Here is a 26,816-nt window from a genome sequence, read left to right as displayed (position 1 = left end):
ACCCAAGAATGCAGTGGTGCTTATCATGTAATATGTATATATATTGATTTATCTTTTCCTTCGACGTTATCTTTAAAGCCAACTTCAGTTCTACCCTCTTGAGAAAACTGGCCTCATTTCTGACCCCATTTGATAGACTCTGGTGTAGTCACCTGATTCATTCACAGCTTTGGCTTTGCACAACGTTAGGTCAATTTAAAGAAAAAAAATAGAGAAATGACCTTCAAGGAAAGGAGGGCTTTCCTGTCTGAATATCCCATATTCCTGAGGGGAATACCAAATGCAGCTTTTGGAGCAAGGCTCCTATTGTTAGGTGGAGCACGGAACTGGCTGGGGTCTGTATGCTCTGTAGTGCTCTTTCCGATCTCACCGTCTGTGCTCATGTGTGACTTTCCTTCCTCAAATTCCAGTCCTCATGAACACACTTTGTTTGAGGATTATAAAGAAGGACCACATCTGATAATGAGAGTATCACTATAATTTTTCTAAGTTTTAGTAACCAAGTATTAAGAAAACAGTAATATAGTGGAAAGCTGCGTTTTTTAACTTTACTTAATCCATATTTAGAACTTCTATGCTTTTTACACATCTTCTGTAATTCTTAGATATGTGTCCTTATGCTTAAAAACAGAAACAGTAAAGATGGGGCTAGAGAGACGTTTAGGCAGCTGCGGCGTGAGCTGGGGGCTGGGGTTTGCTCAGCTCCTGACCCACATCAGAGAGTTCACAACTGCCCTAACTCCAGCTTCAAGGCGTGCGCCTCCTTGGGTACCTGCTTTCATGTGCGCACACACTTACACATTAAAATGCCAATTAAAAAAAATGGCAAAAGCTAACAAACCCCTCACAAACACCTGGTGTAGATAGAAGCAGCGCCAGTACTTTGGAGGGCAGAGGGAGGAGCCATGCCTCCCCACTGACAACCTCAGCAGCCTGAAGACTTCCCTTATACTTTAAAACCAAGCAAGGATTCAGGGCTTTGGTGCCGACAAGGGTGTAAGGACTAGCCAGTTTAGGAAGCAGAGTCGCCATTTAAGAAGGCTGTTTGTACCGGGCGGTGGTGGCACACGCACGCCTTTAATCCCAGCACTTGGGAGGAAGAGACAGACAGATCTCCCTGAGCCTGAGTTCAAGGCGAGCCTGGTCTACAGAGTTAGTTCCAGGATAGCCGGGGGTTACACAGAGAAACCCTGTCTTGAAAAACCAAAGGAAAAAACAAACAAACAAAACAAAACAAAAACCTCCAAAAACCCAAGCTATTTGTATATGAGTTTAAGAATAAGGGTTAAGCCGGGCGGTGGTGGCACACACCTTTAATCCCAGCACTCGGGAGGCAGAGGCAGGCGGATCTCTGTGAGTTCGAGACCAGCCTGGTCTACAAGAGCTAGTTCCAGGACAGGCTCCAAAACCACAGAGAAACCCTGTCTCGAAAAACCAAAAAAAAAAAGAATAAGGGTTAAGAGAAGAAAGTTAGAGATGCGTATGGAGCACTCACAGGGAGGACTCCCTGTGTGCTAGACAGTCACTTATGGAATTAGGGTGGGGCTTGAAGTTAATATCTTTGATGAGTTGTTAAGACTGAGTGGCTCTTCCTGGGCAGCTGATAAGATGAGAGTCTAATCTACAGGGATGCAGGAAGACATCTTCCACGTAAACAAAAGTTAGCGGATTTCCGGGCAAGAAATCATACACATTCAGGCCCAGGTCATTGCTACTTTAACGTAAGATTGCTCTTAATGAAATGAACATTAATTCTATGCCAACGGCTTTTATGGAAACTGTTTGTGCTGGACTTGGAGGTTTCTGCTGAGCTCGTGAGAGGCTTTAGCCAGACTCCGGGATGAGGGGCTCCTTTTCTTTTCCACTTCCCCATGATTTCTAGTTCTCTGCTGTCCTGACAGGGTACTCTGGATGTGCAGAGCAATCCTCACCCCGAAAACTGTATCATTTGCTGGAAAGGTTTTAGGGCAGAGCTACTTTCTTCTGAGTGACAGGGTAACGACAGTCAGTAGGCAGATGGAGACAGTTTCTCTCGGAGGTCAAAGATGCGACTTGTTGTTCCTCAACCACAGAACTCTCTAAATATTTGTATGCCGTTTAGCTTGGAACAATTGTTGAAATCTTGGTTTGGGACAGGGCGCTTGGTTTTCGTAAACGCTGGAACCCCAGAACAGCCTCTTTGACAGATGTTTTGGGCTTATATGGTTTGATGTCTTCACAATGCTGAAATCATTACTCAGGAGTAGCAGGGGAAGTCAAAGGTTAGATTAATCTAATGCAAGGGAAAAAAATCAAATCAGTCTTGGTACAGGTAGGCCAATAAATTGGATTTCTTTTTTCTTCCTAGGATCCTCGGTTCAATGCTGAAGTTGACCAAATTACAGGCTACAGGACGCAGAGTATCCTTTGTATGCCAATTAAGAACCACAGAGAAGAGGTAAGGCAATTTTTTATTTCCTTTAAAAGGTCATTTGGAAATAGGTTTTGCTTTGAAAAATATTTTATACTCTACACATGTATGAAAATCATACTTTCATGACAAATTATTGTTTAAATTAATGTATAAATACTGATTAGAACTTGCCCATGACCATTAATTGTATGCATTTTTGCTTCCTATCTACTGCATAGGAATTCTAATGGATTTATTTCACATTGCATGATATTTTCTAAATAATGCTTATAAATGATCATCTCATTGGTATGGTTCTCAGTTGATTTCTTTGGATTTACATTGCAGTAAGGAACACCTAGAAATCGTAGCTAATTTCAATAACATATATTTAGATGTGAAATTATAACAGGTATGAGAAAATATTTTGTATTTCATCTAACTAGAAGGTTTAGAGTCTTTTAGCACCCAGTTCCTGCATCATTTTAGACTTCCATGAAAGGAACAGTAAATTGCCAATTAAACCAAATGTTTGAATCGTGCATTCTCAAATCTGAAATCACATTACAACCAACCAGGGGATTCTGAAAGATTGCCAGTTAAATGAGTCATTTTTGTTGTTGTTGTTTGTTTGTTTTTGTTTTGTTTTTTGAGGCAGGGTTTCTTAGTACAGCTTTTGGAACTTGTTCTGTAGACTAGGTTGGCCTCAAACTCAAATAGATCCGCCCGCCTCTGTCTCCCGAGTGCTGAGATTAAAGGTGTGCGCCACCACCCGGCTGAGTCAGGGTTTTAAAGAGAGTCAATGGGATGCTTATAGATAAAGCTGAGATCTATTATGGGAATTAGCCAACATAATTGGAGGCCAAGAAGCTGATAATCTTCCTTCATTAGCCTGGAGAATTATTATATCCGGTGGTGTAATTCACCGTGAGATCTAAGACCTGAAAACCTTGGGGGCTGCTAGACAGGGCCAAATCCAAAGGCCTTAGGACCTAGAGTCCTGAAGTTTGGAGGTTGAAGATGGCCGGTTCAGCTTGAGGAGGGAGGGCATTTTGCCTCTGCCTCCGCCTGTCTCGTCTACCCAGATCCTGAGTGTCTTGGCCATTGCCCACATACATTGGTGTTGCTCATATGCATGGGTAGACGAAGAATGTTCCTCATGGGATTGTTGACTGAGGTGCTATTCCTTCCTGAGACACCGTCACAGGCACACCCAGAAATGGTTTTACCTGTTGTCTGGGCTCACTAAAAGGGACTGATAGATAAAATTAATCTTTAACATCAGGGAAGTCAGAATATCTGGATTAACTGTTCTGTTGTTACCAGAGAGAGCATATAGGAGGGTGAGAGAGGCGTGGCAGCTGCCACCCCAGCAGGAAGCTGAGACATCACATTTTCAAACTCAAGCATGCATTGGAGAAAGTGAACTGGAAGTAGGGGAAAGGCTATATGAATTGTAGGAACTGCCTCCACTGACATACTTAACGTCCCCAGATCCTTCACAAATGATAGCAGTACGAACTGGGGACCGGGTATGCAGATACCTGGGCCTATGCGAGAAATGTCTGATCCAAACCACCATAGGTCCACAGAGGTTCTGCGTGCTGATGTGTTTTCAAAGCCCACTGTAGGTTCCCATAAAGTCTGTGTTTGTATTCGTCAGTCTTAATCTCAACTGTGTAGCAGAGAACCATCTGCTATGGTGGAGCGTAAACTCATGCCTTTCCTATGGCTTAGCCTGATATGGAGTTTGTATCCAGCAAGGGTCTGACGTCAGCCAGATCTGTCTTCATTTTAATAGCATCCCTTCTTTTCCTCTTAGAGGCAGACTTAGCTTTTCAATCTGTGGCCCGGGCCAGTTCTCCTATCTTCCTAAGACTCTCCAGATATCACACCTAGGGTTAGGGTGTGTCTCCAGAAGCAACCACACTACTGAGGCTTGTGAAGACCTGATCTTTTGTCATTCTACTGGGGGGATGTCACTGTGAATGTCAAGTAGAGTCTGGAGTTTGAGGGTTCTCAGACTCCACAGCATCGAAGGGAGAGATAGGTGGATGTGGATAGATTAACCGGCTGGCCTCAGTTAATAGGACACCCCCTCTCCCCAAAGCTATGTCAGGACCACCTTGCCCCCACACTTCACTGCCTGAGGCAAGCCTCCTGCTAATTGCACTTTTCTCTCGTCAGTGTCTGTGCCCCCCCCTCCACTTTTGCTTCCTAGAGGGTTTCTCATTTTGCGCTGTTGCAGGTTAAATTGAAGCTCCCAGACTTGTGGTTATTCCTTGTTGTCAGGCCCTTAAGGTAGCTAAGTTTTAAATGATAGGTTCTTTTTTTAGGGTGTGCCTGGCCACTGCCCTCTGAGTCATATGGAGTGGCAGAACGGATATTTCTGGCCTCCTCTATGCCTCTCAGCTACTGACCCTTCTGCAGGAGGAATCACTATTTGACCAAAACCCACAGCTGGTTTGGGGTTTGCAGAGCTGTGGTTTGTCCTGAGGCCAGGACTGCCTGTCTCTGTTCACCTTTGGGATGAGGCGACGGCTCCCTCCCCTCCCAGGGAGCCTGGCTGGAGCTGCCTGACTTGGTTTGTCAGTCTTTCTCCACACGTTTCTGTCATTGCCACTGTGAGAAGCTCTTCTCCTTCACTGAACAGTGTAAAAGACATGTTTTCTTATTTTCTTTTCTCCTTTTTCACATCAGACAGAGGCAGCCTCTGACGACTAACCTACCGGAAGTCTCTCAATAATTTATAAATTTACAGGCCCCCCGTGAAACTTTTAGGGATGATTGTTTGCTCTCTCTCTTATTGCTTCCTGGATGACTAATCTGGGTTAATCCTTTTGAGCTTCACTTTCCTTCCCTGTGGAGTGGGGCAATAAAAGACCCACCTCCTGAGCTGCGGTCACTCTGCAGAGGGCCAGGCAAGCTTTGGGGTGCAGTGGAAATGGTCAGGAAACACCATCTAGCGCCTTTTGAAAGAACACAGATAAGTAGCAATAATGGAACTTGCAGCTGAAGGAGAGAGAAGGAAGCCAGAGGCTGTCACCAGCCACCTTGTAATCGGCCTGCTGGGCCCCGGACGATAGTGGCACAGTCCTGGACTTCGTCATTCTGTTTACTATCCTCTAACTAACTGTAAACTTTCAAGGAAAAATGGCTTTCTGTTCTTTTTTCTCATAGCTGGGGCAGAGCGGATTTGCTTTCTTTCTGTTTAAATCATTAGTATTGAGCTATCACCCATTCCAGTTACTTACCAGAGAACCTAAAAGAGCCATGGTTATTAAATTACTGTTTATGTCTTGTTTATAAAGTAATTTATACTTTTCAGTGACAGTGGTTATTCAAGGGAGCTAGTTCTGGCAGTTGTGTGAATGAGGCAGTTACATATTAAATACTCAAGTCTGTGCTCTGGTACATTCTGGAAGATTTTTAGGATTCACCAAACTACTGAATATTGCCTCTTATTTATTTATCTATCATCTATCTATATATCTATCTATCCATCATTTATCTGTCATTTATTTATCTAGCATCTATCTATCAATCATTCATCTATCATCTGTCAATCTATCTACCTTTTTATTATCTATCTATTTATTTATCTATGTGGACATACATGCATGTGTGTGTACAAACATGGAGATAGAAAGTAGCTTTTAAGAGTTGGTTCTCTCCTTTCATCATGTGGGTCCCAGGAATTGAACTCATGTCTTTAGAGTTAGCAGCAAGCACTTTTACTTGCTGAGCTATCTTGTTGGCCCAGCCTCTTGTTCTTGTGAGATATTCCAGCAAATGAAAATTTTAGTAGTTCTTTTCAATAATGTCAGTAATATTACCTATCGTTGTAATCCATTGATGTGATGGATATAACCATACCGTTTCAGAAGTCGGGATCATAGCTACTCATACATACAGTGCCGAGAGTAAGTTTTTATATTCCTCCCTCTCCTCATTTTCTCTTAAGATAGAGGTTAATGAGTCAAAAAAACAAAAATGAAACAAAACTAGTGAAGCTAGAGGAAGCTAAAGTATTCTATTTCAGAAGGGTCAAAAACTATTAGCTAGAGGCAAATGAATGGCAAAAGAAAGGAAAGAAAGAAAGAAAGAAAGAAAGAAAGAAAGAAAGAAAGAAAGAAAAGAAAAATAGATCTGGGGGTGGTGTCACATGCCTTTAATCCCAGCACTCAGGAGTCAGAGGCAGGCGGATCTCTGGGAGTTCGAGACCAGCCTGGTCTACAAGAGCTAACCTGGTCTAAAAAGAAAGAAAGAAAGAAAGAAAGAAAGAAAGAAAGAAAGAAAGAAAGAAAGAAAGAAAGAAAGAAAGAACTGTCCAGGTTGTGTGTGAGAGTGGGTGAGGGTGTGGAACAGGACTTGGGGAGTGATTGCCTTACGTGTAGAAAACAGTTGCCATGGGTGACATTTCTAGAGTGAATTCTGTGGGCACTGTTGTAGGAACCTGTCGTTTTGTAACATCTTACTCCCTGTTAACTGCTGGGGAGACTAAGACTGGAGCTGAAGTCCAAAGCTAGAGGTTTTTAAACCAATCCACAAGCACGCCCTTTGACTGTGCAGTCGCAATACGGAGAATAGAGGTTTTTAAACCAACATCCACAAGCACGCCCTTTGACTGTGCAGTCGCAATACGGAGAAGAGGCTTCTTGACATTCTGCTACAGATGACAGCAGGACTCTGTCTCCCACTTAGATTTCTGTGGCTTTGCCTGGGAAGGGGCTCTGATGTGGAAATGTGGGCAAAGGCAGCCTTTGTTGTCTTCTGAAGGCTCTTCAGTGTTACCGCCCTTAACGCAAAGAGAAGGAAGGAAGGGGCAAAGACACATTCTCTAATGTCTTAAGAGGAACCCATGGGCTACTTTACTGTTAACAAAGAGTTACAAGAAGGACCAGCGTGCCCCAGAAAGCGACCGTGGTATGCCAACAAAGCAAACCGGGAGAAAGCAACGCAAGTGTGCTTTACAGGCCTGCTATTAAATTTCATTCAGACTTAATTCTGGGTTTCCCAGGCAAGGGCACTTGAGATGGTTTTTATTTTCGTCACTTGCATTGGTTGTTTTTGTAAGCAGACAGAATTCTCTTACATTTAGTAAAGAAGTACAGAGAATTTAGCTGCCGCTGGACCAGATGGCCTATTTCTGAAACACTGCCCTTTCCTGAAGTACCGTTCCTTGGAACATGCTAGGAATGAGTGTTCCTTTGTAGTTATAGGGACCAAACCCAGATACTAACTCTTAACTGAGAGACTCAACACTTGGAGGCTTACTGCAGCTTTGCCAGACATCTTGGGAGGGGTGAGGAGGAGACAGCAGGCAGGACATCATCAAACAATGCAAATGCTCCAAAAAGCCCCTGCCAGTTTTTATGAGATTTTATGGAATAAATTCTTTGATGAATTAAAGACACTTAATGCACATCCCAGTTACAAAATAAGGCACGAAGACATGTAATTCAAATTACAACATGCAAAGGTACATGCTTTGTAGAATGTAAACTGTATGACCTATGTTTGGTTATTTGGAGGGATTCTCACTTGTTTTCGTCAACACCAGAGTCTTACTTAGTTTGACAGGTGATGGTTGTTAGATTTCAAAGTGGGGCAAATGGCTGAGGCGCCTTTGAACACACCAAAGCAGACCCTGGCCGCCAGGTTCTCCCTGCAGAGCTCAGAGCTCAGACCCTACCTGTTACAGGGCCCTGATGGCTGGCTTATCCCTCCTCCTGCACGAAATTTCTCTAGCCCAGGAACTGAGCTGTCCTGCCCCCAGCTGCCCTTCCTGTATAATCAACCATTTTGGTTACCTGGGCTTTCTCTTCTATCCTCTTTTGGGCCTCCACAACCCCCTTCCCACTTCCCCTTTCCCCCACATGGCTCAGGGTCATGTCCACTCTGGACTCTCCCAGACGTCCCTGCCCCTGGCTGTGCTCTCCCGCATGTCTACAGTAAACTTTCTCCTCCACCATCCCTAGGAGGAGTTATGCCCTTTCCTTTCCTTTTTATCTCTTTTTCTTTTCTTTTTTAATTTCCCATTCAATGGTTGAGTCATTGAAGTAGGTAGATGCTGGCGTAAGAAGAGACATGAAAAATAAATGGTGTACTGAGTGTGGCGGTACACGTCTCTAAGTCCAGCATTCTGTAAGTGGAGACAGGAGGATTATCAATTCAAGACTAGCCTGGGTTACCTAGAGAGTCCTTAACTCCCCCCAAAGCAAATAATAATAGCGACAACATTAATACATTTTAACGAAGCAAGCAAAATACTTGTTTTTTAATTTTTCCATTTGGAGTGCGAGGGTTTGTGCACCAGAAGCAAAATATCTGTACAAGGTGGATATTCAATGGGTCCAGCAGTCACATGACAGACAGGGCTGAGCCACTGAGACCTGGCAGAGCAAGGCTGAGAGCCTGCTGCTGTGTTCATCTGTGTCTTTGCCCCCAGCCTTATGGCAGGAGCAAACGCCTGCTCCCGTGATTCGCACATTGCTGCTTGTTCCATCTTGAAGGTACAGGCAGATGATCCTGTCCTGTGGTCTATGCCCTGTATAACAATGGAGACATTCTCAAATTTGATGAAGAGATTTGGTTCAAATAAAATGTTATAGTGGTATGCCTATAAGTCTTCAGTTCCAAGGAAAATATAATTACAAGAACCGGCTACGTTTATTAGTGAACTGTCGGTTGGTCTAAGTCTATTTTAGTCTAAAGAACTGGCTAGCTTTGAAAAACTTTTAGATGGTTCCCTGAGCTTATTCCCCTGCAGTGCTCTTTCTTGTAGGTTTGTTTTAGAAACAGAATAGGAGTGCTCAGAGCAGTTTCTGTTTGTTCTGGACGTTGGGGAAGATCTTTCTCTTTTCCACATTACCACTTAAATAGCAAACAAGTCTCTTTCACAAAATACATTAACCACGTTCCCAAGGGGGGGAGGGTAGGAACATTTTCTAAGAATAGCAGATAAAAAACAATCTAATAGGTGAACTCTTTGCATCCACACCATGGACCCAGAGTGAAAAAAGAAAGTGTATAAGCAATTCAGGCTTGAGGAATTCATTTAGCCGTTTTCTATGATCCAAATGATACTTCGATTGTAGTACTTAGAAAATTGACTTCAAGCTATCCTTCATTCAGTAGAAGATTTAACTTCATTGGTACGTTCTGTAACCATTCTGATGCTTGTTGGAGGGTATTTTATTTTTAATTTTACAGATCATTTATAAGTTTAATTTCGATGAGTTTTATGTCGCTCTCAGTAGTGAGTGTTAAGGATCTGGAAGCAGTTGCAGGCATTAATGAACAATTGCTATCTGTAATATTTGACCCAACACTGTAGACCTGTTGATATATTTGATGTTTTTCAAAAATTATTTAAGTAATTGTCAATGAAATTACAACTCTCAACAGAAATGTGTACCAACATCTACATTCAACCAAGAACTAAAGTCACACAGGGAAAATGTTCCATCAACGTTCACGACTCATGTTCCTTTTTAAAGTCTGATACATTTTAATATCTGCACCACACTGATATAGAAATGATGAAAAAGGTAAATTTTTGTATCTAATCCAAAAAACAACTGTTAATCTCAAAATACTTTATATTGGTATGGATTTTAGTTTATTTGCTACAAATTTAAAGTCAATTTTGTTATACTATATGTATATTTCTACTCTTGTTTAAAGTATTATGTTTATTCAGCTCATTTAAAGATGCACTGTATAGTTAAGAAATACAAATTAATAGTCATATATAATAGTCAAATATACACTCATGTTAGCTTGATTTTCAAGGTAATGCAGAGATGCATTTCAGATAGATAGACATTCTTCAAACACTTCAAAGACCTACAGAATATGCCATTTACAATGTTTCAAGAACTTAGGACTTTTCTTAGACACATCTGCTCCTGACAGCACCAATTACTTCAAGAGAATGATGGGCATTGAAGAACCTTCTTATGGAATTTGTTTTCAATATGGCAAAACTAGCCATTTGGGCAAGAAACTGCTCTTGCCTGGACTGCTTGACTGTATACTATATGAGCTAGACATGCAGGACCCACAGAAAAGTGACTGTTCAACTTGTTGAAATAAGGCAAGATGATCCTTCAGGGTTCCTGCTTCACAAAAAAAAACTAGGAGACATTCTTCAGGACACAGAAGAAAATGACTGACAAACTGCCAATATAGGCAGGACAGTTTCAAATTTCCTGAGAAGTCTACCAGACACTCTAGGACTATAGGCTGAAGATGGATTCCCCAATGTTACAGAAAACTTTGGGTGACTGTCCAGGCAGCCAGATATCTCTGTTATTTCTAGAGTTTTGGAAATTGCTTACAATGCACTTTCTGTTTACTTAGGTAATATTATATCCTTTTGGGGTCTTTGATGGAGTTGAAGACTAGATAGTTACAATTATAGTTTTACTTATGATAAATGATAAATTAGATTAGATACTTTAGACTCACAAAGATAGGATAGATGATAGAGTATTGTCTTTAATTTTGTCAAATACAAATAGACTAAATATTGTAACTGTAATCCTTGCCTGATAAATATTTTGTTAATTTTGCAATGTTAAAGTTAAAACCTTCCTTTTTAATTAGATAGAAAAGGAGAGATGATGTGGAATGCCCTTCAGTATGCTGTGAATATGTTTTATTGCCACTGGTTAATAAAGAAGCTGATTTGGCCAATAGCTAGGCAGAATATAGCTAGATGGGGAATCCAAGCAGAGAAACGAGGAAAGAATGCCAAGTAGAGGAGGTAAGACGAGAGGTAACAAGTCACGATCCTCATGATAAAATATAGAATAATGGAAATGGATTAATTTAAGTTGTAAGATTAGTTAATAATAAGCCTGAGATAATATGCCAAACAGTTTGTAATTAATATTAAGTTTCAGAGTGAATAGTCAGGAACTGGCAGGCGGGAGAAACACCTCCAGTTACATCACATAAAGATTTATGCTGAAACTTTACTGAAAATTCTACATTCTTCTCTCCTGTAAAGAGAAATTCAGTCTCGTAGGCTGAATTTCAAGAGAAAGAGATGTGTCTTAGATTTTTTTTAGTGCTGTGATGAAACAGCATTACGAAAAGCAAGCTGGGGAGGAAAGGGCTTCATTTTGCTTACATTTCCACATCCCAGTTCATCAGTAACCTCTGTCCCCTTGTGTTACATCTTGTTGGGTATTCACAAGAAAACCAATGTCCTTACCATTCTCTTCTTATTAATGGGAAAAATTCATCATATGCTTGTTTTCCCCTATGAGCTGGGTATAAATTTCCCAAATCGAAAGAAACTCATTAATTTATAGAGTAAATGAATTTTTTAAAAGAACGCTTTGGCGAATTCACTACAGTTGATTATATTGGATATCACTGTATTTACAGTATGCTGCCGTGTTATTGTGTATTACTGTTGTATTTACAGTATGTTGCCATGTTCTAGTGTCTTGGGGTGGTGTGGCATTTGGGTGAGGTTCGACTATCCTACAATGAGCCTTCTATGGCCAGGCGGGAGGGCTGTCTGATTTGCAGGCTCTTTTGTTCCTCCCTTGCCTTTGAGTCCATGTGGAGCATCTGCGGGAAATTGAAGCGGGGTGATGTATTGAGATTGACATGTGACCTTAGTACATGTCTGGGATTAGCCACTTATTGAATAAAAGGTTGCTTTCTGTGACAGTGATGGGTTGTCCCTGAAACAGCCAGCTGTCACATTCCACATTGCAAGCCAGGAGAGGCTCAAGGCATTCTAGAGAACATTCAGCTCTGTAGGGACAGGGCATCTGTTTATGCTGTGCAAATGCCAGTAAAATAGAGGCTCCTTTCTGCTTCAAAATGTAGCACAGGGCACCAGGTAGGCAGCAAGCAAATGGGCTTCCCAGTAAGGGATCTGACATTTGTAGTGGCTTTGACTCTCACATGTGAAGTCTGAGCATACACTTCCCATAAAAGCTGTGTAGTTCATGCTTGTAATCCCTGTACTCTAGACCAGGAGGCTAGAGGATCAACCAGCCCAGCCTTGGCTACATAGTAAGTTCCAGGCCAGCCTAAGCTATAATATATACTGAGAGTATATATTATGCCAAGTGTCTTGTTCATGGTAGACAATCATCTCTCACTTAGCTATAGTCTCAAACCCATTATTCTTACCCTGTTGCCTTATTCCATGTTCTTTTTAGATTGTCACCCACCTGCAGGTGGAAAGAACACCATATACACGTTTTTTTCCCCTTGATCTAGTAGTTTCTTGAGAGAAATGCCTGGCATTTGTTTGTTTGGTTTGCTTTTGGTGGGGATTTTGTTTATTGACTTATTTATTTTTGAGACAGGGTCTTGTACATACCCGATAGACCTGGAACTCCCTGTGTAGCCCCATTTGGCCTTGAAATCTTTACAGAACTCCTGCCTCAGCCTCCCTATGCCACAACGTACAGACATGGGCAACTGCCTGTAGCTGCCTGCCTGTTTTTATTTTTTTAAAAAAGAATATTTGTTTCTATGTGTCTGGGTGCTTTGCCTGTGTATTATGTCTGTGCACACATGTGTGCCTGATGCCTGCAGAGTTCAGAAGAGGGTGTGAGGGTGTCACATCTCCTGAGATGGTTCTGAACTGCCGTGTGGCTGCTAGAAATCAACCTTGTGTCTTCTGAAAGACCAGCCAAAGCGCTCTCAGCTGCTGGGCAATCTCTTCAGCTCTCCCTCGCCTAGATTTTAATGTAAATATTGTGCTCAGATAGTCATCCTACCTGAAACAAAACCAGCCCATCCACTTCTCATCTAAGTCTACAAGATTAGTAGTAGAAAATTATTGGTTACCAGAAAGGATGAGTGACTTCTTGCTGAACTACCTCATTATATGAAATTGTCTTAGTATATATCTTTCTTTACCCTCAAAAGAAATTAAATATAGTCAGCCTTCTATAACCATGGGTGCTGCTTCTATAAATTTATCTAACTGCAGATAAAAATATTTTGAAAAATTTGGTTTGTTTGGAATATATGCAAACTTTTTCTTTTGTTATTCCCTGAATGGTACAATACAGCAACTAATAAAATCGCACACAATGTATTATGCATTATAAGTAATCTAGAAATGATTTAAAGGAGGTGGGGGATATGCATATGTTATATGCAAATTCAATGCCAGTTTATATGAGGGAGCTTAACATTCTCAGATTTTGACATTGGAACAGCAAGAAGCCTGTAATTAATTCCCCGTGGCTTCTGGAAGACAACTGTATTGCAAATGTTTGGTATTGGGGGACAAAAAGTAGGCTTCCAGCTCAACAGGCCAACATGAGAAGACAAAAATTGATGTAAAAATCCTAGCATTCTACAAACTTGTCCAAGGTCAAATGTTACTAAAAAGTGAGGTTTAAATTATACAAATGAATTTAAAGAGAAGGGAAACCAACAGATACCTGGAGCCAAAAGGGAACCCAAGGTTAGGGAAGCGAATGTCCAAAAGCCAAATGGGCTGACGGTGTCTGAGATTCCCTGTGGAGAGAGTGTGAAATTGGCATCTGTGGACTGTAGGTGAGTTTATGCTGCAGGAGGAAGTCAAGTGGGCCAACAGTGAACTCCGTAAGAAGGCTTGTCTGTGGAATTCTACCCAGGAGCTGAGCTCATCACCATCAGTGATGTGGGCAAGTTGTGGCGGAGCTTGCCCTCTGTTTAAGCTGTGAGCCAGGAAACAGGAGCCTGTGCCACACACGGGCAGCAAGTTCAAATTCTCACCCCAGCACATGCAGATCACTGAGCAAACAGTAGGCAAGCACTCTGCTGGGGGTGGACTTACAGTCCAGTTAGGATCTTCGGAGATGAGCACCAGACACTAGTATCTAAATAAGAAAGAAAAAAAATAAAGAATGGATGAAGGGTTTCATACACAGTATACTTTAAAGATAGTTTTCTTTTAACCAAGAGGAAAACTTTTAATCTCATAGTTATGAATAATGCTTATTTATAAATAAATACCCCTAGTGTAAAACCACAAACTAAAACTTAGGTTGAAAGGGGAGGCGTACAGCCTCTTGCCAACAAGCTCAGCACATGAGAGGTAGAGGAGGGAGGATTGCGCCAAGGTCAAAGGTGTCCCAGGTTACAGACAAAGATAGACCCCCATCTCAATCAAGAAATCAGAGTGAGAGAAATAGCGAGGGAGAAAGGAAAGAGGAGGGGGAAGGAGAGAGAAAAATTGGGACACAGGTTTTAATAACGAGAGAGCCCCAGGGACCATTCTGTGTCTGAAGAAACCTTGTTCCAAGTGCTCTGATACTAAAATGGAAGACACCGGGAACTCCAGGGAGCCAGCGGTATTTTGAGTCTGCTTTTCTAGTGGGAATTGATGTTCCCTGACCCACACGTCTTCCTCTCCTGTAGGTCTCCCTGGTTGTCCATTGTATAGCCCACTGACGAGGTTGAAGTTTCCGGTAGTCTGGAAACTCATTTGACTTCATCTTCAGGGAACTCCAACAACTTTAATGAAATCTCAATATGATTTCTGTAACTCTTAATTTCAGAGTTGTACAGCTGATTTTATTTTTTTTCACGACTTCAATGTTGACTTATCTCATTGTCAGTTTATGGTAATATACTGATGATCTAAAAGGTTCCTATAATTTGATTTGGGATCAGCTTTTAAGTAGCTGTGTGTTTTTGAGTGAACATGCTATTCATTATTATTATTATTATTGTTATTCGTTGGTTTTTTAGTAGGCAGTTGTTAAATAAATAAACTTGTTGAATAAGTGAGTGGATGAGCACTTAAAATCGGGTTACACTTCTACTGCTACCCATGAGGTTGTTCTCAGCAGCTCTATTTGAAGGGAGGATGCCCACCTATCAACCAGCCGTGGTGGACCTGGACCAAACCTTCCCCAGGTGTCTGCCATTCAGACCAGAGCATCTAGAAACATTAAGTGTATACAAGAAGCTTGTGAAAGTCAGAGTGAGTTGAACCCAGGGCAACAAAGGCAGTTAGGATAAATAAATAATTCTCTTTATAAAAAAAGCTTATTGTCCTTTTATAACATAATAAAGAAGGAGAAAAAAAAACAGTGTTAGAACTACCAGAAAACTGCATCCCCTTAGAATATATTTTCCCTTTTTTGCTCTGTTCTCCTATGGGAGAGTTTTGTATCATTTTTCTTGTAGGTAGGGAACTTAGTGTGAGCTGGACCAAGAAAGATGAGCCTCCCACACGGAATGAAGGCTGCGTTTCCTAAAGTGTGAGCACTTAGGGGGAAATAGTTTATCTTGACGATGCTAAATTGGGAAAAGAAGGAAACAGAATTCATATTAAGAGGAAGCTGAAGTAAGTTTTAAGTTGCTATAAACGCAGAGTAATTTCTCAACCTGAAGCTGGAGCTGGGCAAGCCTAGTGGCCCTCCAAGCTGACAGATGAGCGGTTTCTTCAAGCCTTTCTTAACCTTTTGTGGAACTCAAGGCCTACGGGCCAAGTTTAGCTTGGCCAACTTAAGTACAGTTTATCTTTCAAATTCCTTCTGACCTATGTGAAAGTAGGCTTCGCCTGTTAATTCCTGTTTGGTTTTTTTTTAATAACTTCTTTTCCCAAAAATAATTCTGTTGAAGGTCAAATAATTTTCAAGGCCAGAAGTTTCAAAAGAGGCTGAGCTGCATTCCTGCCTGAGAAATTCTTGTGCACTAATGATTCTCCTGCATTCCTCCGTAACTGGCCACTGGGCCCTGCTTCACTTTCAGTAAATGAGTGCTTAGCCTTTCAGAAACAGTCGAAATCAGTGCAGAATGTTTGCTTAACTATATGTTCTGTGGGAGAGATAAAGTAGTTTTGCCTGCTGTTTTTGTTCTTGAAAACTATGTAGAATATTTACTTAAAACATAATTACCAGCTAGTTTACCCTGGATGCAAGGTGAAGTCCCAGAGTCCCATGTGGTTTGAGCTCCAAGAAATTAGGACTATTACTGCCCTTATTAAGACTAAAAAAGACTGGACTCTGGTTTTGTTTTAACATTTCAGCTTCGTGCTTTTAAACAGTCCGTATCCTCTGTAAACAAGCTCTGAGGAGTTGGAGCTAATGAAAAAATATCTTACTTTTATCTTCTTATCCTAGGTGGTCGGTGTCGCTCAGGCCATCAACAAGAAATCAGGAAACGGTGGGACATTCACCGAAAAGGATGAGAAGGTACCAGAACCTGCGCTTGGCACGACGCCAGCTTAGAAAGACACATTCTCTTTATAGCACATGTCCTGAGTTAGGCATTGTTGAAATGGTTGCTAAAAAAAAAACCCAACTATGGTTCAGAGGGTGAATCTGTGTGTTTGGGGGTGGGGTGGGGGTGGGAGGGGGTGGGATTGGGAGGTGGGAGGGGATGGGGCTGGAGGTGGGAGGGGTGGGACTGGGGTGGAGCTGGGGTGGGGTGGGGGTTGGGGATGCCTGCAGCAGTAAGAACTATGGAAGAGGGGTTGTGAGAGTGAGAGGCAGAAGCTGGAGAGATGGGAGTTTAAGACAGCACTCATCCAGGAAATCCTCAGCAACACCTTCTTTAACAGTAAAAGAGAAAAAATGGTGTGAGTTTTAGAAGACTTTCTTCAGCTAACGGCGGCAGGGATTTGACTGGAGAGTGCTGAGTGCCAGCAGGAGCCCCAAGTTCTCTCCTCACTGAGCCACCAGCAAGTCCTTCCCTGAGTTGGTGCACACAAAGAAAGGGCCCTTCTGTATTGTAGTGATCTCCTCGTCCTTTCCATCAGCCCTGTACAAAAGTTTATCCTTGGGGGGAGGGAAAGGGGCGAAACAAAACAAACCCGATTGCTCTAAACCCTGCGCCCCACGCTGGCTGAGCATCCGCATTTTCCTCCTGGTAAAGAAGCTTCCTAGTCTTGTTTATGAGCTTTGCGCCGGGTCCCAATGTGTGAGTTCAGGAAGGGTTGTATGAATTTAGCTTCCAAGAGACCAGGAGTCAGCGTCATCTTACCATTCCCATCCAGTTCTGAAGAAACGCATGCCGCATGGCGTGTCGACAAGATCCCCTTCCAGCTCTCCTCAGGTCTGCTCACACCTTGGTTCCCCAGAGCTCTAGGATCCCTCCTACTGAACACGCTTTACACATCTGTCATGCCCACTGCCTCTCCACCGCTCCAAGCCACGTTGCTGCTACCGTGTGGCACCTCTGAAAATCAGCAGGTGCTTTTGAATTTGGAAGCCATTCAAACAAGACAGTTAATTTTGTTTCTGTGACATACAGTATTGACACCCGTGTTAGCCCCCATGTTTTAATTGATCTAGATCATAAGAGGCGATTTTTAAAGTCAACGTAGCATAGCTATTAGTTACACCTGATACAAACGCATAGTTATTAGATAAGCTCTGTGTCTACTGTTGTAGTCCATTAAAATAACCCCGTCCTTAATACATACTTAGACTGCATCACGTAGGTGTGGCTAAACCATACCATCTAATTTCACTGTGAGCCCCTCACCTCACTCTATTGCAGTACTTTACGGATTCTAGATTCATATTAAAAAGATGTATTTGGGGGCTGGACAAATGGCTCAGCGGTTAAGAGCACTGGCTGCCCTTCCAGAAGTCCTGAGTTCAATTCCCAGCAACCCCATGGTGGCTCACAACCATCTATAGTGGGATCTGATGCCCTCTTCTGGCATAAAGGTGTACATGCAGATAGAACACTCATACATAAAATAAATAAATCTTTTTTTTTTTTTTAAGAATGTATTTGAACTAGTGTTTGCCACCTTACATAACACTCAACTTGTTACGGACAATATTTTCTTAAATACGTGAGTTTTCATTTACTTCAATAATAAGTTATAAGCTATTTATTTGGTCCCTCGTAGGCTTGAATCTTAGTATCATGTAGACTCTACACCAAATCCTGTATAGAGAAAATTGCAACTTTATGCAAAATTGTCATCTCAATGCCTTTCCTCTAGAGGTGCCATCTATCTGGCCGTCAGTTTGCCTGAGTTCCTAATTTTAAGCATAGCAAGCATCTACATTTTGGCGTTTAACATTTATTTCAACCGCAAGCACTTTTCTGATTCTGGCAATGGTTCTGGGCAGTTTCACAAGCAGCCCCAATCTGGCCGCTTTTGTCTCCGCTCTAGGACTTCGCTGCCTATTTGGCATTTTGCGGTATTGTTCTTCACAATGCTCAACTCTACGAGACGTCACTGCTGGAGAACAAAAGGAACCAGGTAATTCGGGGATTTCTGACGAAGCTCATTTTTAAAGACGTTTATGTTTTTATCCAAATCCTGAATGTACCCAATTGAAATTCAATTCATACAATTTGATTTTGTAACTATTTGATTTGCTTCTTTCTGATAGTAATTTCCTTTTCCATTTTCCATGTTCAAAAGCTCCATCACTGCTAGACAGTGGTCTTTGAGAGACTTAGATGCTTGAATGTGTGTCATTAAATAAAGCCCTGAGTAGTTATTCTCAACTGCAGCCATCCCTCCATCCCATAGCTTACTAAAGGAACACCTCAGCATCTTTGGTCTTCCTAGCATCTTTGGTCTTCCTTGCGTCTTTCCCAATCCTACTTTTTGGATCTGCTATCTGGATTCTTTTTCTTATTTGTTACAGAACTTGCTAATATATGTATTGATCTATAGTCATGATGATCTTTTCTTAAGTTTTGCTTCTGTTAATTTTAATTTGTAATTACTCTATATACATATCTGTATTACTTTTGCTATCTAACTTTTAGTTCCCCCCTACATTTCTTAATTCCTTCCTTCGTTTCTTGGACTGTTTGCTCTAATGTAATCTCGTGTTCCTACCCCTCACCCATCCTAACTCTCACACACTTTCTAGGGTTCTTCTTTTCCTAAGATGTCCCAATTATGGATCTCCATATTTCCTGTCACCCTAAACTACCTCTTCTGTGCCTGTACATACAGCACCAGGCAACTTGCCTTCAAGCTTCTCTTAGAAAAATTCTGTTTTCTGGATCTCTCAACTTCTTGTTCACGTTAACCCCGTTCTGTTTCGGTGTGTTATCAGTCGGGTGTTTAAGAACAGTATTGATGAGGTAAGCCTTGGGAATCTTGGCATGTATGAAATGCCTGTTTTCCCCCTGCACTGCTCTGGTTGCTGTGACCCTGTGAGCTGGAAAGCTGAGTTTCTCTGATAGAAAGGTTGCGCTTTGTCTTGTGACTAGCACTGATGCTTTGCTGCTTGGCTCTTCACAGATGTTTTGTGTGTATTGTCTATTATAGGGAAACGTACGACCTATAATGTGTTTTTCATGTTATTTATGTGCCATGTTTTATATTGTAGTGGTGTATTATTTTGTATTGCTAAGCTTTTAATGTTTGTCATTGTTTTCATAAGTTAGTTTCACAAGGTCCCTTTTTATTACCATGCCTATATGTCAGGTCATCTTGTTAAGACTGGAGATTTAAGACAGCCTTCAGTTCTGCATAATCCTTTTCTATTATTTTTTTACATCATGACCTTCTCCACACTCTATTTTCTCTTCTCAGAATTAATGCTATGTCAGGGACTATATCTCAATGGCAGGTCACTTGACTATCCTGGGTGAAGCCCTAAGTTCAATCCTAGCACAGAAAGAAAGAAAGAAAGAAAGAAAGAAAGAAAGAAAGAAAGAAAGAAAGAAAGGCAGGCTCAGTGCTAATAAAATATGACTTATTCAGTTGTCTTAAACCGTAGAATTCTCCAAATTTCCTTCTCTTATCTCACCATCTTTCATTTCAGTCCTAACCTTACCAATGCTGCAGCAACACCGCCACCCCCCACTGTATCAACACCACGTCCCCCCTACTGTATCAACACTGCATCCCCCCCTACTGTATCAGCACCGCATCCCCCTGTACTGTATCAACACCACATCCCCCTGTACTGTATCAACACCACATCCCCCTGTACTGTATCAACACCGCATCCCCCTGTACTGTATCAACACCACATCCCCCTGTACTGTATCAGCACCGCATCCCCCTGTACTGTATCAACACCACATCCCCCTGTACTGTATCAACACAGCGTCCCCCTGTACTGTATCAACACCACGTCCCCCCTACTGTATCAACACTGCATCCCCCCCTACTGTATCAGCACCGCATCCCCCTGTACTGTATCAACACCACGTCCCCCTGTACTGTATCAACACCGCATCCCCCTGTACTGTATCAACACCGCATCCCCCTGTACTGTATCAACACCACGTCCCCCTGTACTGTATCAACACCACGTCCCCCCTACTGTATCAACACTGCATCCCCCCCTACTGTATCAGCACCGCATCCCCCTGTACTGTATCAACACAGCGTCCCCCTGTACTGTATCAACACCACATCCCCCTGTACTGTATCAGCACCGCATCCCCCTGTACTGTATCAACACCACATCCCCCTGTACTGTATCAGCACCGCATCCCCCTGTACTGTATCAACACCACATCCCCCTGTACTGTATGAACACAGCGTCCTCCTGTACTGTATCAACACCACATCCCCGCTGTACGGTATCAACGGTGTCCCCTGTACTGTATCAACACCGCGTCCCCCCCCCCCCCCCCCCCCCCCCGCTGTACTGTATCATGGACCAAGCTGCTTAGCAGCAGGAGGCTTTGTGGGCTTGCCTCTCCTCTGCTCAGGAAGCATTCTTGTCTCCCTGTTTGTCTTTTCGTGCTGTATGCTCCCTTAGTTCATTTCACTTCTCTGATATCTCCCTCCTCCAGTCGACCTTACTGAATTCCCAACCTCAGTAAGAGTGGTGCTTCATACAGTAAATCTTCTGGAAAAAAATTCTTTCTCTCCCTCATCATATAAATTCTTCGTGAGATTCTGGAAAGACTTCCATGCCACCCAGAAGTGAAAGATAATACTTAGAAAGGCTCAAAGGGAACTTAATTTTTTTCCCACAAAATATATTTGGATCATATCTTTTCCCTCCTCGACTCTTCCCAAACCCTTCTCATCTCCCTATTCACCCAGTTTCATGCTCTCTCCCTCCCTCCCTCCCTCCGTCCCTCCTTCCCTCCCTCCATCCCTTCCTCCCTCCCTCCATCCCTTCCTCCCTCCCTCCCCCATCTCTTACAAAAACAAAAAATACACACATACCACAAGAAGTTTGTTTTGTGTTGACCAGATCTTTCTGGTACTGGGACTGCCTTGAAGTGTGGGTTTTCTGCTTCCCATGTACATTAGATCCATGTAAGTCACTCTTAGGGTCCTCTTTGTTGTCTAGTTTTTCTGGGTTTGTGAATCGTAGGCTGGCTTTTCTTTGCTTTATGTCTAAAAGGCACTTATGAGTGAGTACATATGATAATTGTCTTTCTGGGTCTGGGTTACCTCACTCAAAATGATGTTTTCTAGATCCATCCATTTGCCTGCAAATTTCAAGATGTCATTATTTTTTTCTGCTGTGTAGTACTCCATTGTGTAAATGTACCATATTTTCCTTATCCATTCTTCGCTCAAGGGACATTTTAGGTTGTTTCCAGGTTCTAGCTGTGACAAATAATGCTGCTGTGAACTTAGTTAAACACATGTTGGAATGGTGATACCGTTATTATTTAGGAATGTTTTAGCTATCCTATTTCATATTCTCTCTCTCTCTCTCTCTCTCTCTCTCTCTCTCTCTCTCTCTCTTTTCATGAAACTGAATATTTTTTTTTCCAGTTTCTGTGAAGAATTGTTTGGGATCTTGATGGGAATTATAACTGAATCTGTAGTTTGCTTTTGGTAAGATAGCCATCTTCACAATATTAATCTTATCAATCCATTAGCGTGGGAGATCTTTCCATCCTCTCATGTTTTATTCAATTTCTTCAGTGTTGGAAAGCTTAAATTCCCTGGTAGTAATGCCACCGCCAATGTAATAATTCAGATTAGAGTAAATTAGTAAATCCAGGTTTAATCTGAGCAGAGCAAAACAACTCATGGGTGGCCTTTGGGAAGGCAGGGGAGGAATTACTTGGCAAAATATGGCTACCAGGTCTTATATAGCCTGCAGGCACAGTCTTGAGCAGCCCCCACGGAGGGGCTGGTTTTTGGTGGACTTCTCAGGGGCAGGATTTGGAATGGGAGGAGTGAGACCAGAGGGTGGAATGGAGCCCTTAGCTGGAGAGCCCCAACAAGTATCTTAAAGTTTTTATTAAAGACGTCTCTTACTCGTTTCAGGTTATTCCAAGGCATTTGTTTTTGAAGCTTTTGTGAAAGGTGATTGTTTCATTGATTTATCAGAGTGTTTGCCATTTGTATACAGGAAGGCTTCTCATTTTTGTGTATTAATTTTATGTCCTGCTACTTTGCTGAAGGTGTTTATCGGCTATAGAAGTCTCCTGGTAGAGTCTTTGGGGTCTTTTATGCATAAAACCATATGATCTGCAGAGAAGAATACTTTGGCTTCTTCCTTTTCTATTTGTGTCCTCTTGAGCTCTTTTAGTTTTCATTTTGCTTTAGCTAAGACTTCGAGTACCACATCAAATAGGAATGGAGAGAGTGAACTTTGTCTTGTTCCTTGTTTTAATGGAAATGCTGGGAGCTTTCTCTGTTTATGCTAATTTGGCTGTGGGCTCACTATAAATTTCCTTTATTATGTTATGTCCCTTGTATCCCTAGTCTAGTTGAAATGATCATGTGGTGTCTGTCCTTGAGTCCTTTGTTTTGTGAATGACTTTACTGACTCACATATGCTGAACTAGTCCTGCATCCCTGGAATAAAGGTCACTTTATTATGATGGATAATCTTTTGACATGCTCTTGAATTCAATTCGTGAGTATTTTATTGAGAATTTTTGCATCTATGTTCATAAGGGATATTGACTTATAATTTTCTTTTTTGTTTGTTGGGTCTTAATGGTTTTGGTATCATGGAAATAGCGGCTTTGTAAAAAGAATTAAGTAATGTCCCTGTAGTTTGTGTTTTGCAGAATAATTTGAGGAATGTTGGCATTAGTTTGATGGTCTGGTAGAATTCTTCTTTGAACCCATCTGGGTTTGGGCTTTTTCAGTTAGATTTTAAATTACTGCTTCTATTTCATTTAGGATTATGAGTCTCTTTAAATTATTTATTTCATCTTGATTTGACTTTGGTAGACCATATATGTTAAGAAATGCATCCATTTCTTTTAGCTTTTTCCAGTTTGGAATACAGGTTTTGATAGTATGCATATATAGTTTCTATAGTCCTATGATTTTCTGGATTTCCTTGATGTCAGTCATAATATCCCTTTTTATCTCTAATTTTATTAATTTGGATATTTCTCTGTCATTTGTTTAATTTGGCTAAAGATTTGTGAATCTTGTACACTTTCTCAAAGAATCAAGTCTTTGTATTATAGATCTTTGTAGTCTTCTGTTTTTTCTGGAGTTTTCAAGTATGATATTAAGTTATTAATGTGAGATTTCTCCCTTTAAAAAATATAGGCAGTTAGTGCTATGAACTTGCCTCTTAGATTACCTTTTGACCTCTTAATTACCTTTTAACTTTTACCTCCTAACTACCTTTGTTATGTCCCATAGGTTTGAGTATGTTACATTTTCATTTTCATTCAATTCTAAAAATCTTTTAAATCTTTAAATTTGAAAAAGTTTTATATTTCCTTCTTGATTTCTGTCTCGATCTAGTTTTTATTCTGCAGTGAGTTGTTTAGCTTCCATGAGCTTGTATGCTTTCTGCCATGTCTTCTGTTGTTGGTACCCAGCTTTAATCTTTGGTGGTCAGATAGGATGCAGGACATGTGTCTTAGTTACTGTTCTGTTGCTCTGAAGAGACACCAGGACCTTATCAAACTTTTACAAAAGAAAACACTTCACTGGGGGCTTGCTTACCATTTCAGAGGGTTACTCTATTATCTATCATTACGGCAGAGAGCATGGTGGGAGACAGACAGGTGTCTTCAGGGCACTATCTGGAGCAGTAGGGTACATCCTGTCCTGTCTGTAGGCAGCAGGGAGGGAGGGGAGAAAGAGACTAGGCCCCACGTTTCCTCAATAGGGCCATTCCTCCTAATCTTTCCCTAAACAGTTGACCTACCAGGGACTAGACATACAAATGTATGAGTCTATGGGGCCATTCTCATTCAAACCAAGATGGTGTTATTTTAGGTTTTTTTTTTATCTTTTGAGATTTACTGTTTCTAATATTTTACCAAATTTGAAGATAGTTCCATTGGCAACTGAGAAGAAAGTATATTTCTTATTATTTGGTTGCAATGTTCTACAGATGTGTTAGGTATATTTGATCTATGATGTTATTTAAATCCAGAGTTTTTGGTTTAGTTTTTGTCTAAATGACCTGTTCATTAGTGCAAGTGGTATACTCAAGTCACCAGCTATCACTGTGTTAAGGTCAATACATGATTTTGGTGTAGTTTTGTTTCTTTTATGAACTTGGATGCCTTCATGTATGGTACATGAAAGTTTAGAAATATAATTTCTTTTTTATGTATTTTTCCTTTAATGATTTTTGAATATCCTTCCCTGTCTCTTCTGATTAGTACTGGTTTGAGGTCTATTTTGTTAGATATTAAAATATCTACACCTGTTTGCTTCATGATTCTATTTGCTTGGAAAACCTTTTTCTATCCTCTTACCCTGAGGTGATGTCTGACCTTGGAGGTGAGGTGTGTTCTTGGATGCAATAGAAAGATGGGTTTTTTTTTTCTAATCTAGTCTGTTAATCTGCATCTTTTTATTGGAAAATTAAGACCTTTAATATTAAGACTTATTAATATAAAGTCATTATTTCCTATTGTTTCGTTGTTCCATTTTTCCTCTTTGGCACAGTTAGCCTTCTCTTCAGACCAAAGCTTTTCTTTTAGAACCTTCTATAGAGCTGGTGGACAGATACTGTTCTTAGCCTTCTCTTCAGACCAAAGCTTTTCTTTTAGAACCTTCTATAGAGCTGGTGGACAGATACTGTTCTTAATCATGAAATGTTTTTCTTTCTTCATCAATTGTGGTTGATAGTTTTGCTGGGTATAGTCATATGGGCTAGTGTCTGTGTCTTTCAGAATGACTTGGTCTTTTCCCTTTTAGGTTTTAGTATCTTTTCTTTGTTCTGTCCATTGAGTGTTTTGCTTATTGTGTGACACAGGGAGTTTTTTTTTTCTGGCTTCTGTCTAATTGGTATTCTTTATGTTTCTTTTGCCTTGATAGGCATCTTTTTCTTAAGAGTTAGTGAGCTTTTCTTCTTTGATTTTGTTAAAAATATTTGCTGTGCCTTTGACTTGGGTTTCTTCTCTTCCCCGTATACATATTATTTGTATACTTGTTCCTTTCATAGTGTCCCAGAATTCATGACTCATGGATGTTTTTTGCTTCTTTTCCTTTTTGTTTTTGAGTTAACATTTTCTTTTGGTGAGCTGCTCATTTCTTCTACCTTGTCTTCAAGATCTGTTATTTTGTCTTCCATGTCTTTTCATCTGTTGTGGAGGCTTACCTCTGTTGTTTTTCGTTGACCTCCTGAAGAATTAGGAACCGATTACATTAGCCTAAGTACCTATACTGACTTTATTAATGGTCTGTGCAGAGTTGCATTAGCTCCATGGCCATTGATTTAATCCTTGAGTAGAAACTTGCTCATGAACAACCTTTGACCCATTGCATCATTATTCTACACACAACTACATTGTAAACGGTTACCTTTTCTCGTCTAGGTATTGCTTGACCTTGCTAGCTTAATCTTTGAAGAGCAGCAGTCATTAGAAGTGATTCTGAAGAAGATAGCTGCAACCATTCTCTCCTTCATGCAGGTGCAGAAGTGCACCATATTCATCGTGGATGAAGACTGTTCTGTGAGTACGGAGGATGTTGGTTTTGCAAGATGGAGACATTCTTGAAAGCACCTTCTGCTTTTCAAACCCAATTTTCGCCTTAGAATCCACCCCAGCTCCAACTGTATATGAGTATTTATGCAAAACCAATACAAGGGTGAAGCGTGTTTGAAGTGGGGTGGTGAAGGTGGCAGGAGCCTTCAGTGCCCTGCCACTGACCATGGATGTCTGTGTGCTGCCCCTGCCAGTGGCTGCTCTGTCTCAGTGGAGAAACATTTTGTTACTGCAGTGTGCCAACTAAGCCATCAAGAGCTATGGTGCCCTGGTACCTAAAACAGGTAGACTCCCATTCTGAGCCCATTTCTTCCTTACCAGAAATTATTTAGAAGCCAGACAGTCTAGATGGGTGGAATTAAAGGTATTTGTAAGTACTACATCATTTCCCAACAGCAGGAAGTGACTCACTGTTTAATTCACAGATTTCAGGCCAGTGATCTATATTGTCAGGAAGCTTTTCCCAGTGAGAGAGCTGGAGCGCCCCCATAGGGCTGGCTCTCTGTACTTGAATGCTGTGTGGAGTTTCTGCCTTGTGCTTCCCTGAGAGTCAGAATACAAGCCTGCCCCAGTTTTCCTTTTGCAGATTTTATCCTCCTAACTG

The 26,816-nt window shown here is 41.3% G+C and overlaps 1 protein-coding gene across 2 annotated transcripts in view; it reads left to right on the top strand.

Moving 5' to 3' along the window:
- Positions 1-26,816, top strand: part of Pde5a (phosphodiesterase 5A) — a 131,532-nt gene that overhangs the window by 26,139 nt on the left and 78,577 nt on the right. For both annotated transcript variants that reach the window (XM_075981465.1, XM_075981466.1), the window contains exons 3-6: positions 2,348-2,437; positions 16,501-16,572; positions 18,513-18,602; positions 26,042-26,179. In XM_075981465.1, coding sequence (XP_075837580.1) covers positions 2,348-2,437; positions 16,501-16,572; positions 18,513-18,602; positions 26,042-26,179 — 390 coding nt within the window. The remainder of the gene's footprint in view (positions 1-2,347; positions 2,438-16,500; positions 16,573-18,512; positions 18,603-26,041; positions 26,180-26,816) is intronic.

Source organism: Microtus pennsylvanicus, chromosome 7 (genome assembly GCF_037038515.1).
Source record: "Microtus pennsylvanicus isolate mMicPen1 chromosome 7, mMicPen1.hap1, whole genome shotgun sequence".
Classification (NCBI taxonomy): Eukaryota; Metazoa; Chordata; class Mammalia; order Rodentia; family Cricetidae; genus Microtus; species Microtus pennsylvanicus.
The sequence above is the reverse complement of the archived record's forward strand: the minus strand, read 5'-3'. Positions and strand labels throughout refer to the sequence as shown.